Here is a 19,022-nt window from a genome sequence, read left to right as displayed (position 1 = left end):
CACAATTTTGAGGTAAGCATGACATTACCTACCTACTCTGTCAATGCTACTATACTGGCCAATAAATTATTGTAGAAGCAAGGAATATCTAAGTTAAATACAAGTATGGTAACAAGCACTGGCTCCCTGCAGCCACTACTCAGAAGTCAGTTCAAAAGCATTTGGAACAGGGGCGCCTGGGTGGCTCAGTGGGTTAAAGCCTCTGCCTTCAGCTCAGGTCATGATCTCAGGGTCCTGGGATCAAGCCCCGCATCAGGCTCTCTGCTCAGCAGGGAGCCTGCTTCCCCCTCCTTCTCTCTCTGCTTGCTTCTCTGCCTACTTGTGATCTCTATCAAATAAATAAATTAATTAATTTTTTTAAAAAAAGCATTTGGAACAAGCACAGCTCTATATGTCTATTAATAACACTTGATAAGTTTTCTAGGAACACTTAAAACATGAGCTGGAGAAAAAAAAGATCCTTTGCTAAGTTATAAATTGTAGCAGGTAAAGGTAACAATGGTGAGCAAGCAAATGAAAACTTTACATTCTCTAAAATTCTTGAGTACAAAAATGTCACAGAGGTAGAAGTGAGGGCCAAACTCCCCCTCACCCCGGGTTTCACATTCTGCACTACAGTTACCCGTGGTCAAATGTGGTTGAAAGCCGATGGTCCTCCTTCTGACCGCAGAAGCCTAATGCAACATCACAGTGCCCACACCACTCACTGCGCTTCATCACCACACAGGCATTTCATCATCTCACGTCATCACAAGAAGGGTGAGTACAGTACAATAAAGTATTTTAAGAGAGAGACCACATTCACCATAACTTCCCTTAAACTATACTGTTGCAACTGTTCTATTTTATTATTAGTTATTGCTGTTCATCTTACTGCGCCTAATAAATTTGTACGTATAGGAAAAAATAGTACGTAGGGTTCAGTACTATCTATGGTTTCAGGCATACACTGGGGGGTCTTTAAAATGAATCCCTCATAGATAAAGGGTATGTGGGGACTGCTACATAGTTAATAAAGAATGTGAACAGGCCTTGAAAAGACAAGACTTAAACCAGCCCCTGTATCTTTTCTGCAACATAAAGAAAAGCTTACCAAACAGGCTAACATGTTTTTACTGTGTTATTTTAAAATTTATTTCAACTGTATACTTATGAAGCTAGTCATTATAAATTTGAGTTTCTATCTAAATGTTTCAAAGGGCAAACTCATTTCCTTTAAGGGTTTCTATAATATTGAAAGGTTTGCTTAATAGTGCCAAGGACTCAGGCACCTGGGTGGCTCAGTGGGTTAAGCCTCTGCCTTCGGCTCAGATCATGATCTCAGGGTCCTGGGATCGAGCCCCATGTCGGGCTCTCTGCTCAGGGGGGAGCCTGCTTCTCCCCCTTTCTCTGCCTACCTCTCTGCCTACTTGTGATCTATCTCTCTCTGTCAAATAAATAAGTAACATTAAAAAAAAAAAAATAGTGCCAAAGACTACTTGACACCTCAAGACTAGAAATGTTTTATAGAAAGCACTCATTTAAATATTATTTTAAAATCTGTTAGTTCATTTAAAGTAATCAACTATAGGGGTGCCTGGTGGCTCAGTCCTTAAGTGTCTGCCTTTGGCTTGGGTCAGGACCCCAGGGTCCTGGGATCAAGCCCAGCATCGGGCTCCCTGCTTAGCAGGAAGCCTGCTTCTCCCTCTCCCAGAACTCCAGCTTATGTTCCCTCTCTTGCTGTGTCTCTGTCAAACAAATAAATAAAATCTTTTAAAACAAAACAAAACAAAAAATAAAAATGAAAAAATTACCAATAACAGCAAGCTGATTCAATTCTAATTAACTCAACCTGTATGAAAACTGTGCATATAATCTTAAAATTCTGAACAGATCTAAAGACACAGTTCCTTCTTTAAAAAATATATTGGTATTATGCTACATGAAATAACTCAATCAGAGAAAGACAATTATCCTATGATCTCACTTATATGTGGAATTTAAGAAACGAAACAGAGGATCATGGGGGAAGAGAAGAAAAAATAAAACAAGAAAATCAGGGAGGGAGACAAACCGTAAGAGACTTTTAATCATAGGAACAAACTGAGGGTTGCTGGAGAGGAGGGAGCTGGGGGCATGGGGTAACTGGGTGATAGACATTAATGAAGGCATGTAATGTAATGAGTACTGGATATTATGTGAGACTGATGAATCACTGAACTCTACCTCAGAAAACAGTAATACAATATATGTTAATTAACTGAATTTTAATTTTTAAAAATTAAAAAAAAATCTTTACAGGGATGCCTGGGCAGCCCAGTTGGATAAGCCTCTAACTGTTGGTTTCATTCAGCTCAGGTCATGATTTCAGGTTATAAACTCTAGCCCCGTGTCAGGCTCTGCACTCACTGTGGAGTCTGCTTGAGATTATCCTCGTCTGTCCCTCCTCCTGACGCTTTCTCTCTCTCTCTCTCGTCATATAAATAAATAAACCTTTAAAAAAATGTAAATCCTTGGGTGCCTGAGTCATGCAGCCGGTTAAGTGTCCGCCTTCGGCTCAGATCATGAGCCCAGGGTCCTGGGATCAAGCTCCACATTGGGCTCTGCTCAGCAGGGACCCTGCTTCTCTCCATCCCTCTGCCTGCTTATGCACTCTCTCTCTGTGTGTCAAATAAACAAAATCTTTCAAAAGATAGAGAAATCAATAAATAAACATCTTTACAAGTAAAATAAAGCTACTCAAATAGACTAACTTAAAAAGAGCACACAACCAGACATTATGGTTCATCATTAGATGACGGACACATATATACCCTCCATAAACTGAAATAGACTCTGAGCAACTCCAGATCCAACTACCAATTTAAAGGAAATACAGAGAGGGACGCCTGGGTGGCTCAGTTGGTTAAGCAGCTGCCTTCAGCTCAGGTCATGATCCCAGCGTCCTGGGATCGAGTCCCACATCGGGCTCCTTGCTCCGCAGGGAGCCTGCTTCTCCCTCTGACTCTGCCTGCCATTCTGTCTGCCTGTGCTCGCTCTCGCTCACTCTCGCTTGCTCTCTGACAAATAAATAAATAAAATCCTTAAAAAAAAAAAAAAATTAAAAAAAAAAATAAAGGAAATACAGAGAATGGAGAAACGTTCCAATATACCACAGTGATGTCATTAAAAAAAAAAGAAAGAAAAGAAAAAAGAAGAGGCGCCTGGGTGCCTCATTGGGTTGGGCCTCTGCCTTCGGCTTGGGTCATGATCTCAGTGTCCTGGGATCAGGCTCTCTGCTCAGTGGGGAGCCTGTTTCCCTCTCTCTGCCTGTTGCTCTGCCTACTTGCGATCTCTCTGTCAAATAAATAAATAAAATCTTTTAAAAAGAAGAAGAAGAAAAACCCACATTGTGGTAAACTCTACAGGACAAAGACCCTGGTTTCTTAAAAAATACAATGCATGTGGTCAGGTGAGTAGGGAAGACAGAGAACCTAGACACTGAAATCAATTAATCACAAAATGTTGTTGAATTCTACTTCCAACAAATATCAATCTATAAATTTATCATATGCATCACTTATATGACAATACTGACTAGCTAGATGATATAAAGAAATTTTGTTTTTAGATTTGACAATGATAATACCCTTACTATTTATTTTTTTTAGGATTTTATTTATTTATTTGACAGAGATCGCAAGTAGGCAGGGAGGCAGGCAGAGAGAGAGGAGGAAGTAGGCTCCCTGCCAAGCAGAGAGCCCAATGTGGGACTCAATCCCTGTACCCTGAGATCGGGACCTGAGCCAAAGGCAGAGGCTTAACCCACTGAGCCACCCAAGCATCCCAAACCCTTACTATTTTTTAAAAGAGGCGTTGTTTTTTAGAAATTTGCACTGAAATTATTTATTATTAAAATGTTATGTTTGGGATTTGCTTCTAATAATATGAGGAGGCTAAAAGTGGATAGGGGTTTAGGTGAAAGAAGACTGATCTGACATGGTCAGAATCTTCCCCACAGCTCCACAGTAGTTTTAAAAAGATGAAATTCACAGGTTACCCATATTTGTAAGTGTCCTACATAGGCATATTATCAATTTTAAAAGTACCAATATTTTCACCAACATCTAGTTCATATTTGTAATACTCTTTATCTATACTTAGAGAATGAAATACAGTATGAATTATGATTATCTCAAAGTAATAACAACGATAGGGAAATAAATTTCTGCCAAGTAGAAAAATTCTCTTTTAGACATAAAATAATTCATTCTTAATAGTATGGCATGAAGATTTTTTGAAGAAACAAAATGAAACAGTCATAAAATACTAGAGAGACAAATTCCTTTCTTGAAGGTAACAAATCTAGATTAGCAGGCAAATATATTGAAGGGATGTTTTGCCAAATGCAGCAAACATATCAGTTTATTAAGATAAATAAAGTCTTGGGACTTTGAATTGAATTCTATAACTTCAATAAGAAAAATCAGTAAGACTCAAAAAAGTGAAATCAAACACTGAAGCAAACAAAGTTGTCACTATTAAGAATATGAAACTATACATAAGTAACTGTGGCTTACACTAAAAAAAAAAATCTTTGAAGATCTCAGGACATGTCTACATTACCTGTCTGGGTAAAACCCCCAATGCACTAACACCTGCTTATCTTTTCTCATCACCGGTCTCAACCATTCTTCTGAAAGGGAAAAAGAAAATACTTTAGTCAAGCTAACAAAATAAGTCAATAAACTATTATTTAGACTTAATTTCTACTTAGAGCTTGTAAGCCCCCCAAAACATTTTCTCACAATTGAACATTTTACCTATCTTATTAAGGGAAAGTTTTCCACCCATGTATTTAGAATTACTGAAGCGTAGGCCCATTATTCATTACTTTTGGCAAATCCAACTGTCCACTGTGGTAACATATTCCCTTCCCTCCACCCACCTGACTGTGTGTCTACAATTCCATCCAAATCATAATCACTATATTCTTTACTACCACATTTCCAAGTAAATTCTCTGCTCCCTTTTTCTGTTAGGCTTTGGAATTACTAGACATTTTTCAAGATGTAAGTCACGCTTCATATCCTGGAGAGTTTTACCATATACTCTTCCTCCTTTAAATTCAATTTCTCTGGTATCTTAGAGCACTTCACAGACTGCTACATCAAACTTTTACGGTTTTCCTTATTTTTTAATGGCATCCTACCTGTAAATTTAGCCCTGCCAACAATAGTGTAAGCAGTATGATCATATCAGGTATTTTTATTTTGAATTTCCTTACCAAAGATAGGTATAAACTTATACAAATTTGTAGGATAATCCTTATTGATCTGAATCATAGTTGTATTATATCTACATTTTAGTACTTGTTAGGAGGTGTTTCTTTAGTAGTCTAAATTTAGCTTAGCAAACTTGTCTCTAGTGCGCAGAGGAAATTAATAAAGTAAGCCCCTTAAAACCCAAGAAACAGCAAAATAGAAAAACTTAAGCAAAACTGGCTAAGTAAAAGTGGCTTTTCATTGCCAATTTCAACAAGAAATCATCCCAGCTTCACTAACTAAAGGCATAAAAGCCCACATGCTTATGTTTTGCTTTGGTATTTAGGTTTTATTTGAAGTAGTCTCCACATCCAGTGTGAGGCTCAAACTCACCACCCAGAGATCAAGAGTTGTGTGCTCTACTGACTGAGCAACCAGATGACCCCAGCCTGTGTGCTTTTTCTTTTTCTTTTTTTTTTTTTTTAAGATTTTATTTATTTATCTGACAGACAGAGATCACAAGTAGGCCAAGAGGGGCTGCGGGGAGCAGGTTCCCCTCTGAGCAGAGAGCCCAATGTGGGGCTCAATCCCAGGACCCTGAGAACATGGCCTAAGCCAAAGGCAGAGGCTTAACCCACTAAGCCACCCAGGTGCCCCCACTGTGTTCTTTTTCAAGAATCCAACTGTTCACCTTAATATCTTGAGAGAAAGTGAACAGGAAGAAATCAAGCCCGGATCCTTAAGCTGATATCCCAAAATGGCCAAGGAAAGGAGGAGGAGCAAGATGGCAGAGGAGTAGGAGACCTAAATTTTGTCTGGTCCCAGGAATTCAGCTAAAGTTATCAGACTATTCTGAACACCTACAAACAAGAGAACAAAGAAAATAATAGCAGCAATTCTATGAACGGAAAAGAGACCACTTCTGGAAGGTAGGATGTGTGAAGTGAATCCAAGACAATATTTGGGAAAACAGACCATGGCAGGGGTGGGGCGCAAGGACGGGGGACAGGGAAAGGATGGGACCCTCCGTCAGCTGGCTCCCAGCAAGTGACAGCAGTGGAGCACAACTCTTACAAGGTGGCTCCACTGAGACGCCATTTCAGTGGCTGAGCAGGGAGGTTGGGGTGGAATCCTCACTGGGACTGTGTGGTCTCAGAACCCTCAGGAGTCACAGAAAGACCAGGGGTGTCTGAATTGTGGCAGAGCTCTCAGTTATCAGAGCAGGGAAGCTGGCTGCAAAGATGGAGCCGAGGAGGGGGCTCTAAGCTCAGGGTTGCCATAAACCATGATCCACAGCACAGTCGGGCCACATTTCCTCAAGCAGGGACCCAACCAGGGGCAGATCCAGGGAGACCCACCCATCCTCCACCAGGAGAAGCGGCACGGGAGCACACTGCGGGAATTTGCTGGGTTTGAAGACTCCAAATGGGGCCGTGCGTCAGACAGAAATGCTCGGTGATAGGCTAGGTGAGCACAGAGCACCACCAGAGACCAGGGAGACAGGAATGACTGAATGCTCTTCTCTGAGGGCTCACAGAGGAGAGGGCCCCTGAGTTTTCAGCATCTCTGGGGCCAGAGTTGGAAGGTCAACATTTTCATTCTAGTCCTCCAAAGCTGTACAGGAAGCTTTCAGGAAACAAAAACTACCAAAAGCAAACCCAAACAGATTATTTAGCCTGGATGCCAGCAAGGGCAGTGCAATTCCACCTCAGGCAAAGACATTGGAGAATCACTGCGACAGACCCCTCTGCCAGAAGATCAGCAAGAACATCCAGGCAAGACCAAGTTTACCAATCAAAGAGAACTGCAAAACTCCAGCACTACAGGAATACAGCATATGGAACTCATGACTTTCTTCCCATGATTCTTTAGTATTTCAAAGTTAAATTTTTTTTAATTTTCTTTTTTTCTATCTTTTTTTGAATTTTCTTCTTTCCTTTTTCAACCAACATCTTACCAATTCCTGTTTAAAAATCTTTTTAAATTTTCATCTGTATAGTCATATTCCATCATTCATCATATTTACCCTTATTTTTGTATATACATTTTCCTTTCTTTAAAATTTTGGGAAGCAAAATACACCCAAAATCTAGTGTGGGTTCTGTTCTATTCAGCAGTCTGATCATATTCTGCCCCCAACCCCCACCCCACCCCAGGTCTCTTCTGATTTGTTTGATGTATATTTTTCTGGGGCCATTGTTACCCTTTTAGCATTTTGTTCTCTCATTCATCTATTATTCTCTGGACAAAATGACAAAATGGAAAAACAAACCTCAAAAGAACAAGAGTCAGTACCAACTGCCAGGGACCTAATCAACACAACTTAGTAAGTTACCAGAACTAGATTCAGAATGACAATTGTAAAGATACGAACTGGGCTTGAAAAAAAGCATAGAAGACACTAGAGAATCCCATTCTGGAGAAAGAAAAGAACTAAAATCTAACCAAGTGAAAATCAAAAAGGCTATTAATGAGGTGCAATAAAAAATGGAGGCTCTAACTGCTAGGATAAATGAAGCAGAAGAACTGGTGATACAGAAGACCAAAGGATGGAGAATAAGGAAGCTGAGAAAAAGAGAAATAAACAACTACTGGATCATGAGGGTAGAATTCCAGAGGTAAGTGATGACATAAGATGAAATAATATTAGAATAATTGGGATCCCCAAAAAAGAAGAAAGAGAGGGGCAAAAGGTATATTGCAACAAATTATAGCAGAGAACTTCCCTAATTTGGATAAAGAAACAGGCATCAAACTCCAGAAGGCACAGAGAACCCCCTCAAAAATCAATAAAAAGAGGACAACACCCCATCTTCTAACAGTAAAACTTACAAGTCTCAGAGAAAAAGAAAATCCTGAAAGCAGCTCGGGACAAGAGATCTATAGAAACATTAGATCAGTAGCAGACATATCCAGAGACCTGGCTGGCCAGAAAGGACTGCCATGAAATATTCAGAGCACTAAATTTAGAAAAAAAAAAAAATGTACCGAAGAATACTATATCCAGGGGCACCTAGGTGGCTAAGTGGGTTAAAGCCTCTGCCTTCAGCTCAGGTCATGATCCCAGGGTCCTGGGATTGAGCCCCACATCAATCAGCAGGGAGCCTGCTTCCTCCCCTCTCTCTCTCTGCCCGCCTCTCTGCCTACTTGTAAACTCTGTCAAATAAAAAAAATAAAAAATAAAAAAATCTTAAAAAAAAAAAGAATACTATATCCAAATATCCAGCTAGGTTGTCACTGAAAATAGAAGGAGAGAATAAAAAGCTTCCAGAACAAACAAAAACTAAAAGAATTTGTGAACACCAAACCACCCTACAGGAAATATTGAAAGAGATCCTCTTGGCAAAGTGAGAGCCTAAAAGTAACATAGATCAGGAAGGAACAGAAACCATATACAGTAACAGTCACCTTATAGGCAATACAATGGCACTAAATACAAATCTTTCAATAGTTACCCTGAATTAAATGGGCTAGATGCCCCAGTCAAAAGACACAGGGTATCAGATTAGATTAAAACAAAACAAAACAAACAAACAAAAAAACCAAGACCCACTGATATGCTGTCTGTAAGAGACTCATTTTAGACCCAAAGACACCTCCAGATTTAAGGTGAGGGTGTGGAAAATGATTTATTATGCTAACAGACACCAAAAGAAAGCTGGGTTGGCAATCCTTGTATCAGACAAATTAGATTTTAAACCAAAAACTATAATAAGAGATGAGAAAAGACTATATAGTACTTAAAGGGCCTATCCAACAAGAAGATCTAACAATTTAAATATATATGCCCCCTAACATGGGAGCAGCCAGTTATATAAGCCAATTAATAACAAAATCAAAGAAACACATCAACAATAATACAGTCATAGTAGGGGACTTTAACACGCCCTCACTGAAATGGACAGACCATCTAAGCAAAAGATCAACAAGGAAGAAAAGGCTTTAAATGACACACTGGACCAGAAGGACATCACAGACATACTCAGAACATTCCATCCCAAAGCAACAGAATACACCTTCTTCTCTCGTGCACACAGAACATTCTCCAGAATAGATCATATCCTGGGTCACAAATCAGGTCTCAACCAGTACCAAAAGATTAGGATCACTCCCTGCACATTTTCAGACCACAATGCTTCAAAATAGCTAAGGAAAAAGTGAAGAGGATGCCTGGAGGTCTTTCATAACTCACTACATAGCAACAAACAAAATATACTGACTCTTAACTAGTAAGAACTGCCCTTCAGAATACTAAATCTATCTTCAAAGGCTGTACAGCTTTAGAAAGTAAAGAAAAAAGAATACCTTTTTTTTTTTTTTACAGCTGATTTTGATAGAGCCTGTGGCAATGACTGCCTTTGGAAATCTTCCAAGTAGCAAATCTACATTCTTCCCAGATATAATCATATGCTACACAGAACTGATAAAACCACCACAGTTTTATGAGTAAAAATTAGTCCAAACTGAGAATATATTTATTAAATGTCACAATTTAACAATAAAGACATAGTCTAACTAAAATACAAGCACAGAGGGGCACCTGGGTAGCTCAGTTAGTTGAACATCTGATTCTTGGGTACTGGCTCATATCATTATCTCGGGGTCATGGGACCAGGTCCCATATCAGGCTCCACGCTCAAAGGGAGTCTGTTAGAGATTCTCTCTCTCCTTTTCCCCATCCCCAACACACACACACACACACAGCATTAATTATAAGTAAGTGTTCATAAACTTACAAATGACTAAACAAAAGGTAGTATATCCAAACAAGGTAATGTTATTTGGCCATCAAGGGAATAATGTACATGATGTAACACTGGCAAAGTAACATCACAGGAGGCCCCAGAACTTGTTGCACCACAGAGATACTGACTTAACACCAATACACCACCTAAGAAGTCTTCATGAGCACTCTAGGAGCCAATTAAGGAGTTGCAGTACTTCAGGCAAGCTCCAAGTCGACAATAGCTGCATTTTAACAGTAAGAAAAGCCATTTCCTATCAACCCTGTCAACCCCAAGAGCAATTCTCCAAAGCCAGCAGAGCTCAGCAGGATCAGGAGGGACAGCTCCTTCTCCTTTGGGCTGAAAAGAGAAGAGTGAGTGTGCATCCAATATTCCAAATTATTGGGGGCCTGGGGAGCTGCCTGCCTCACCTGACTCGGAGCACTAATGGAACGGACATATTTTAGATGTGTGGTGGTCAATGAGAACAAACAAAATCTAAGTGACTTACTGAAGTACCAGAAAACCAGTAATGCCACAGACAGAAGCTGGGTCAACTGGGTATGATCAGGAGAAAGCACCCAAATGCCAACTTCTCCCCTGGTAGGGAGAAAGAATAAGAGTAGAACATACATCCTATGTTCTGGCTTTTCTCTCTTTTTTTTTTAATTATTATTATTATTATTATTATCATTATTTTAATTTATTTGACAGACAGAGATCACAAGTAGGGAGAGAGGCAGGCAGAGAAACATGAAAAATCTCAAATAAACAGCCTAACTTTATACCTCAAGGAACTAGAAAAAGAAGAATAAATGAAGCCCAAAGTTAGTAGAAGGCAGGAAGTATCCAAAATCTGAGCAGAGGGCAACCCCTTTGGGTCCCCTCCCTCTTTGGGAGTTTTGTACTATCATTTTGCTATCACTCAATGAACCTTACTTTGGTGCCAAAAAACAAAAACAAATAAAAATCAGAGCAGAAATGAATAAAACAGAGACTAAAAGACAATAGAAAAGATCAGAAAAACCAAGAGTTGGTCACTTGAAAAAAATAAACAAAATTGGGATGCCTGGGTGGCTCCACGGGTTGAGTATCTCAGCGCAGACCATGATCTCGAGGTCCTAGGATCAAGTCCTGTATTGGGTTCCCTGCTCAGCATGGAGCCTGCTTCTCCCTCCACCTCTGGTGCTCCCCGTTTCTGCGCTCACTTGCTCTCTCTCTCTCTGACAAATAAATAAAATCTTTTAAAAAATAAAATTGACTTGTCATGGAAAAAAGAGAAAGGGCGCAAATGAATAAAATCAGAAATGAAAGAGATGGTAAAACTGATACTATAGAAATAAAAACGATTGGGGTGCCTGGGTGGTTCAGTGGGTTAAACCTCTGCCTTCCGCTCAGGTCATGATCTCAGGGTCCCAGGATCGAGCCCTGCATTAGGCTCTCTGCTTGGCAGGGAGCCTGCTTCCCCCAACCCCTGCCTACTTGTGATCTCTCTCTCTGTCAAATAAATAAAATCCTAAATAAATAAATAAATAAATAAGCTTTCATTTCTCTTTATAAAAAAAGGAAACAAAAATGATTGTAGGGGGACGCCTGGGTGGCTCAGTTGGTTAAGCAGCTGCCTTCAGCTCAGGTCATGATCCGAGCATCCTGGGATCGAGTCCCACATTGGGCTCCTTGCTCCACGGGGAGCCTGCTTCTCCCTCTGACTCTGCCTTCCACTCTGTCTGCCTGTGCTCGCTCTCGCTCGCTCTCTCTCCGACAAATAAATAAATAAAATCTTTAAAAAAAAAAAAAATGACTGTAGGGCACCTGGGTGGCTCAGTGGGTTAAAGCCTCTGCCTTCAGCTCAGGTCATGATCTTAGGGTCCTGGGATCGAGACCCACATTGGGCTCTCTGCTTGGCAGGGAGCCTGCTTCCCCCTCTCTCTCTGCCTGCCTCTCTACCTGTGATCTCTCTCCCTGTGTCAAATAAATAAATAAAATCTTTAAAAAAAAAATAAGATTTTTAAGAAACTACTACAAACCATTAAGCACCAACAAACTGTACAATCTAGAACATCTATATTCCTAGAAACATATAACCATGTAAGAGTGAATCATGAAAAAACAGAGAATCTGAACAGACTTATTACTAGTAAAGAGATTGAATTCTTAACTAAAAAACCCCCTACAAACAGAAGTCCCAGACCAAATGGCTTCACTAATGAATTCTATTAAATATTCCAAGAAGATTTAATACCAATCCTTTCAAACTCTTCCAAAAAATAAGAGAAAGGAACATTCCAAACTTATTTTACAAGGCCAACATTATCCAGATACCAAAACCAGACAAGGGTGCCAAGAAAAAAAAAAATTATAGGCCAATATACCTGATCAACCCAAATTCAACAATACATTAAAGAGATCACACATCACAGCAACTGGGATTTATTCCAGGGATGCAAGGATGGTCCAATACCAGCAAATCAATCTAGAGTAATATACCATATTAACAAAATGAAGGACAAAAAACCTATGATCACCTCAACAGATATAGAAAAAAAATCATTTGACAAAGTTCAACATCCACTTACGAATAAAAATTCTTGATAGGGAGTGGGATAGAGGGAACATACCTCAACATAATAAAGGCCATATATGACAAGCCCAACAGCTAACATCATACTCAATGGTGAAAAGCTGAAAGTTTTTCCCCTAACCTCAGAAACAAGATCAGGATACCCACTTACACCATTTTTATTCAACACAGTATTGGAAGTCCTAGCCACAGCAATTAGGCAAGAAAAGGAAATAAAAGGCATCCAAATTGGAGAAGAAGCGAAACGATCAGAATTTGCAGAATTCATGCTACTATATTTAGAAAATCCTAAAGACTATACCAAATAACTCTTAGCATAAATGAATTCAGTAAAGTTGACAGAATATGAAATTGATACACAGAAATTAAAATAGTGGTTTTAGAGAAATTCAATGCACTACAAAAGAACACATTAAACAGCTGAACAAGGAAAATGATGCATGAACAATAACAGAATATCAACAACATGATGGAAACTATAAAAAAGAATCAAACAAAAATTCTGAGTTAGGGGTGCCTGGTGGCTCAGTCTTTAAGCGTCTGCCTTCGGCTCAGGTCATGATCCCAGAGTCCCGGGATCAAACCCCACATCAGGCTCCTTGTTCAGCAGGGAGGCTGCTTCTCACTCTCCCACTCCCCCAGTTTATGTTCCCTCTCCTGCTGTGTCTCTGTCAAATAAATAAAAATAAAATCTTAAAAAAAAAAATTCTGGAGTTAAAGAATAGAGTATCTGAATTGAAAATTCCACTAGAGGATACAACATTAGATTAGACCAACCCGAAGAAAGATCTGAGAACTCAAAGATGGAACATTTGAAATTCTCAAGTCAAATGAACTACAAGAGTAAAGATAAGGAAACCTAAGGGACATATCCACTCATCTAAATAAATGTTCTGAGTTAAGATTTAGATTCCTCTTCTGATAAGTATCTCAATTTTTCAAAAATTTTCATCTCTAAGGAAATATTCTTTCTGCTAAAACCAGTAATTCAACCCATATTCCTAAATCAATCCTTCTATCCCTTCTAGGTTTCAACTCTATTATGCACTTCAGTTTACTTTTGTTCTGCCCCAGAAATAAACTATAAAGCCAAATCTTGAAAGATAAAGGCAGGCTACCTGCTAGGTGGCATCCTCTACTTTATTTTCCCTGTCACACATTCTAAGAAACTGGTGACCTTCCACCAACTCTACAGCTTACTCTCACTGGCAAGTTACCAAAACTTCATTCTCAAAGGTTACCAATTATTTCTTTACTGACAAATCCAAAACCCTTGTCTCAGGCCTCACTTTTATTTCTTTATAGGACAGTTCCATTGTCAACCTCCTGCATTTTAAAATGCTTTCTTTATATTCCCATGGACCATCCTTGGCTTGCCATTATATTTCCTTTGCTCTCCTGATAAATAAATAAATAAATAAATAAATAAATGTTTATCTCATCCAATGACACAATTTTCCCTCACTCAGCAATTTAACTCAGAGTGTCCCAAAGGTCTTGCTCTCTGACCAGTCTCCTTAGATCATACACTCCAGAAATCAGCTCCCAGGAAATTTTCCGAATACAGCCATAGTTGCACATTTCTCTCCACCAAAATCATCAATATTATCTACCCTCACCCTCATCCACCTAATAAAACAAAACTCTATGCTACACTCTACACTAGAGCTTTGTCCTCTCACTATCTACTCTTCTCTCCCATGACACTGAGATACACAGCCAAACTTTGCCATTTCCTTTCCCTCAAAGTTCGTAATTTATTACCTCTATGCTTTCGCTTAACAATGACAACAATAACAACTCCCTTCCAGCATCTCACCCAAATCTCACCAAGAGATTAAGGCCAATTAAATACCACCTTTTATTTTAAATTTTGACTAATCCTCATTAAAGTATGTATACTGCCTTTTTAAGGGTTCATGATACAACTTCTAATGTGTTTGTGGCTGGTACTGTTATCATCTGCACACTTACCTGAAAACAAGTACTTGTAAGGAGCCCAGCACAAGGCTTTGCTGAGAGTCAACATTTACCTGACAGTTATTCTAAGGTAAATTGTACAGTGTGCCAAATCATGTCTTATATTTCAAAAACAGCCTCCAAATGCTATCTCTTAACAGCTGCTTTGACTACTGATAATACCAAGCAAGCATCATCAATACGCAGTGAACTAAGTTGTATTAAAATAGAAAAATAAAACTAGCACCACGAAGGAATCACTAAATAGCCAGATGTAACAATCACAGTTAAAATCTTTTGTAAAAGGCAATTTTTCTCTAAAAGCTCACATGCTAAAACACTTATTAGAGAAAAAGAGCCCGCAACCAAGTATTCTAACATCATAGCTATCCACCACCCCCACCTAGTGGACACCAGTTGCTATTACCTAACAGGAAAAAGGCGGAGAAACAACCAGTTAAACACTAAAGGCAAGCTGAAGTTTCTCACTTTATAAAAGCGTAATAATCACAGAGCTGTGATTTTTGACTATAACAAATAAAATAAAACTTTTACCTATCAAACTAATGATGAAAAAACCTAAATGTAACAGCTAAAGCTGTAAAACTCTTAGAAGAGTTGGTTGTAAAACTTGATGACTCTGGATGAGGCAATGGTTTCCTTAGATTGGCCACCATGCACAAGCAATCAAGCAACCTCACCTATCAATTGTTTTCAACATCTGTAGGATCCGTAAAATGTCCCTCTTCCTTTCCTGACATTATCTGTTCTTTTTCTCCTGCTTATTTGCAGCACGATTTGAATAGCCTTACTGATCTTTCCTGAGAACCATTTATTTTATTTTATTTTATTTTATTTTATTTATTTGACAGAGAGAGATCATGAGTTGGGGGGGGGGGGGGAGTAGGCTCTCTGCTGAGCGGAGAGCCCCACGTGGGGTTGGGACCCTGAGATCATGACCTGAGCCGAAGGCAAAGGCTTAACCCACTGAGCCACCCAGGCCGCCCCTCCTGAGAACCATTTCTAACACTGCTGAGCACTTTGCTCCTGTATATTTTCCACATCATTAATTTCTACCCTTAATTATTTCCTTCTTTCCTTAGGTTTAATTTGCTGTTCTTTTTCCCATCTCTTGAGAAAGATGGGTGAATCACTGATTTTTCGGTCTTTCTTCTTTCCTAACATACACATTTAAAGATATAAATTTTCCTCTGGGCAGAGCCTCAGCTGTATCCAACAAAATTTAACATTCTTGTACTTTATCAATCATTTAATTATTTAGTTAATTATTTAAATAATTAATATTTTATTACAATACATAATATTATAATATTATATGATATTTAAATAATTATTTAGTTACAAAGATTTTCTGTTTCCATTGTAATTTCTTCTTTGACCCATAGATTACTTGGCAATATATTTCTTAATTTTCAAACATACAGGGACTGTCTGGTAATCTTGTTGTCACTGACTTCCAGCATAACTGCACTGGTCAGAAAAAATACTCAGCATGGGGTAATTAGCAACTCAAATCTGATATAACTTAGCTTCTTTTTTTTTTTTTAATAATTTTTTATTTTTATAAACATATATTTTTATCCCCAGGGCTACAGATCTGTGAATCACCAGGTTTACACACTTCATAGCACTCACCAAAGCACATACCCTCCCCAATGTCCATAACCCCACCCCTTCTCCCAAACTCCCTCCCCCCAGCAACCCTCAGTTTGTTTTGTGAGATCAAGAGTCACTTATGGTTTGTCTCCCTCCCAATCCCATCTTGTTTCATTGATTCTTCTCCTACCCACTTAAGCCCCCCTGTTGCATCACCACTTCCTCATATCAGGGAGATCATATGATAGTTGTCTTTCTCTGCTTGACTTATTTCGCTAAGCATGATACGCTCTAGTTCCATCCATGTTGTCGCAAATGGCAAGATTTCATTTCTTTTGATGGCTGCATAGTATTCCATTGTGTATATATACCACATCTTCTTGATCCATTCATCTGTTGATGGACATCTAGGTTCTATAACTTAGCTTCTTATACAGATGTCCTAAAGGGACATGTTAACCAGAAGACTTAAACCCTTATAGAAGACCTATTTCTCAAATTAATCTGGTTAATTTATTAATTCATATTTTATTTCAATTTATTTTAATTCAGTTTATTAATTCATATTTAATTCATATTTTCTTTCTCAACAAATCAGTTTCCATAGCCCTATCGAACTCTGGCCACTGAGAAAATCAACCTGCAGGATAGAAAAGCTGAAGTTCAGAATCTGAACCATTATAAATTCACCAAACTAAAATATTGCTGATGGGCCCCATTCAGACAGCCAGTAAGCCCATCTTCCCCAGAAATTTTCTTTCATTTTGCAAGGTCTTTTAATTTTTAGAACACAAACAACACAGCAAACATTAACAAAATTAATACATAAGGCACACCTAAACTTAACACCCAGATAATAACAAAGAAAGATATAAAAAGTCCAATGATCAGAAAGTTGGATATCAAAGAATTAGTTTGCTTAGACCAATTCAGCAAAAAAAATAGAACACTACATCTAAATAATCTGTGTAAGTTATTTAATACTTAAAAGTCTCTTTTTCAAAAAGCTAGTAATATTGTTTAAATCTCTGATAAAACTTAAAATCTAGTGAAGTAGGAGTTCATAACCAGAAATTAACTTACCATCCTCTTGTGAGGAAGGATATGGATAAATGTGGTGGGAAGCTTTTGACTTCTCATCAGTAAAAGTCCCCTGGAAAGCAAATGAACAACATAAGGGGAAAGCACATGGCAAACAGACTATGCAATGCCAGATACAAATTGCCTAAGAATCATAAAGGCATTACTTTATTATGTTATACATATATACACACACACATATATATCAAGACTATAATATTTTTATTTTTAGTCAAAGAAAATAATTATTAACAAGAACAAATAAAAACATGTAAATTTTCTATAGACACAGCTTATATTGTTGTATAGAAAAATAATGCAAGTACTTCTTACCTAATTCTCTGTGTATCTCTCTAGGAAACCTTGTCTGTAGTACGAGTCTTTCTAAATCTAAAAGTTACTCCGAAATCATCAGAATTATCTGAATAATGCAAGACTATGACCATGAGCCATAACTTACAGCTATATACATATAAAATGGACATTTCACTTGGCTCTAACATGTATGTACACTACTGTTTTTTAAGTTGATGCTAGAATAGTGGATGACATAAATACTAAGGTTAAGGTCTAGCTAGGCCACAGCTAGACTACTGCATACAATCTAGAATATGACTTGGAAGCCTTTTTTTTTTAAGGTTTTATTTACTTCTTTGAGACAGGGAGAACGCACAAGATGAGGGAGGGAAAAGGGCAATTGGACTCTGCTGAGTGTAGAGCTCAACACAGGGCTCAATCCCAAGATCCCAAGATCATGACCCAAGCCCAAATCAAGAGTCAGGCACTTGACCAACTGAGCCACCAAAGCGCCCCTACTTGGAAGCTATTTAGATATAAAAGTGTTCATTCCAGAGATCATAAGAATGAGGACAAGTCTTTTTGTGTGTGTTTGTGTCTTAAAATCAGGTATAAGCAGCATTTTAATGTATTTCCTGAATTTTATCTTTGACAGTGAATATTTACTAATTATTACAATCAGAAGAACACAATGCTATTTCTAACTGAAGAGAAATTCTAAAATTCTAAAATCTAGGACTCTCTAAAATGAATTAGTTACAATAAAGCAAGGCATTCTCAATCATTACAAGTATTTGGGCACACTTATGAACAACCACAAGAGACGCTGAAAAAGGGATGTCAGAGGAGCACAACATCTGTGATTTTGGCCTCTGGAATCCGTTAGGCCTGGAACTGAACTTCAGCTCTACCATTTATGACTTGGGTGATATAAATATCTAAGTGTTTTTTGTGCTTCGGTGTCTTCTGTGAAATAAGGTAGTAATAATACCTATTTCACAAGAATTATAACAATTTAGCAATGAGGTAATGATATGGACAGGTACACTCTAAATACTCAAACACTGGAGCTCTTAATGCATTTTCAATGTTTGAGGAAAGGCCTAATCATCAGTATTCAATAATATTATTAGCTTACTGTCTCTTCCCTAAGAGCCTATGAAACCAGGAAGATCCTTATGTCCCTTTAGAGGTTATTCCTAGAATACAATCGCTAAGCCAGGCCTTTAAGAAAAATGGGAACTAAATGTTCAGTATCAGCTGTGGAAAATATATAAGCTTTTTCCAGGATTAACATGGTAGCAATAAGAGTAGGTAATTTCAGCTTGGAGGTAATATCCAGCAGGTTAATTTGTTCTGTCTCGGCCTTCTAACATTCTAGATATAATTCAACTACACTTGACAGCCACTCCAGTAAGCAGTCCCAAAGAGAAAAGAAAGTTAAGTGACTGGTTCAAAGTCAAAATGCTGGTGGGACAAAAAAGTGGACTTGAGACTGCCTGACTCGATAGCACAATTATCTCATTTTTCTCTTTGGTAGGG

At 38.4% G+C, this 19,022-nt stretch overlaps 1 protein-coding gene across 3 annotated transcripts in view; it reads right to left on the bottom strand.

Moving 5' to 3' along the window:
• The window catches only part of SMARCC1 (SWI/SNF related, matrix associated, actin dependent regulator of chromatin subfamily c member 1), a 171,960-nt gene that overhangs the window by 113,299 nt on the left and 39,639 nt on the right, over nucleotides 1-19,022 (bottom strand). For all 3 annotated transcript variants that reach the window (XM_045080557.1, XM_045080560.1, XM_045080565.1), the window contains exons 6-7: nucleotides 17,187-17,256; nucleotides 4,585-4,654 (exon numbers count right to left, since the gene is read on the bottom strand). In XM_045080557.1, coding sequence (XP_044936492.1) covers nucleotides 4,585-4,654; nucleotides 17,187-17,256 — 140 coding nt within the window. The remainder of the gene's footprint in view (nucleotides 1-4,584; nucleotides 4,655-17,186; nucleotides 17,257-19,022) is intronic.

The sequence above is a fragment of the Mustela putorius genome, unplaced genomic scaffold (genome assembly GCF_011764305.1).
Source record: "Mustela putorius furo isolate JIRA1106 unplaced genomic scaffold, ASM1176430v1.1 tig00000095_pilon_pilon_pilon, whole genome shotgun sequence".
Lineage (NCBI taxonomy): Eukaryota > Metazoa > Chordata > Mammalia > Carnivora > Mustelidae > Mustela > Mustela putorius.
Note: the sequence above shows the minus strand (reverse complement) of the source record. Positions and strands in the feature narration are given on the sequence as shown.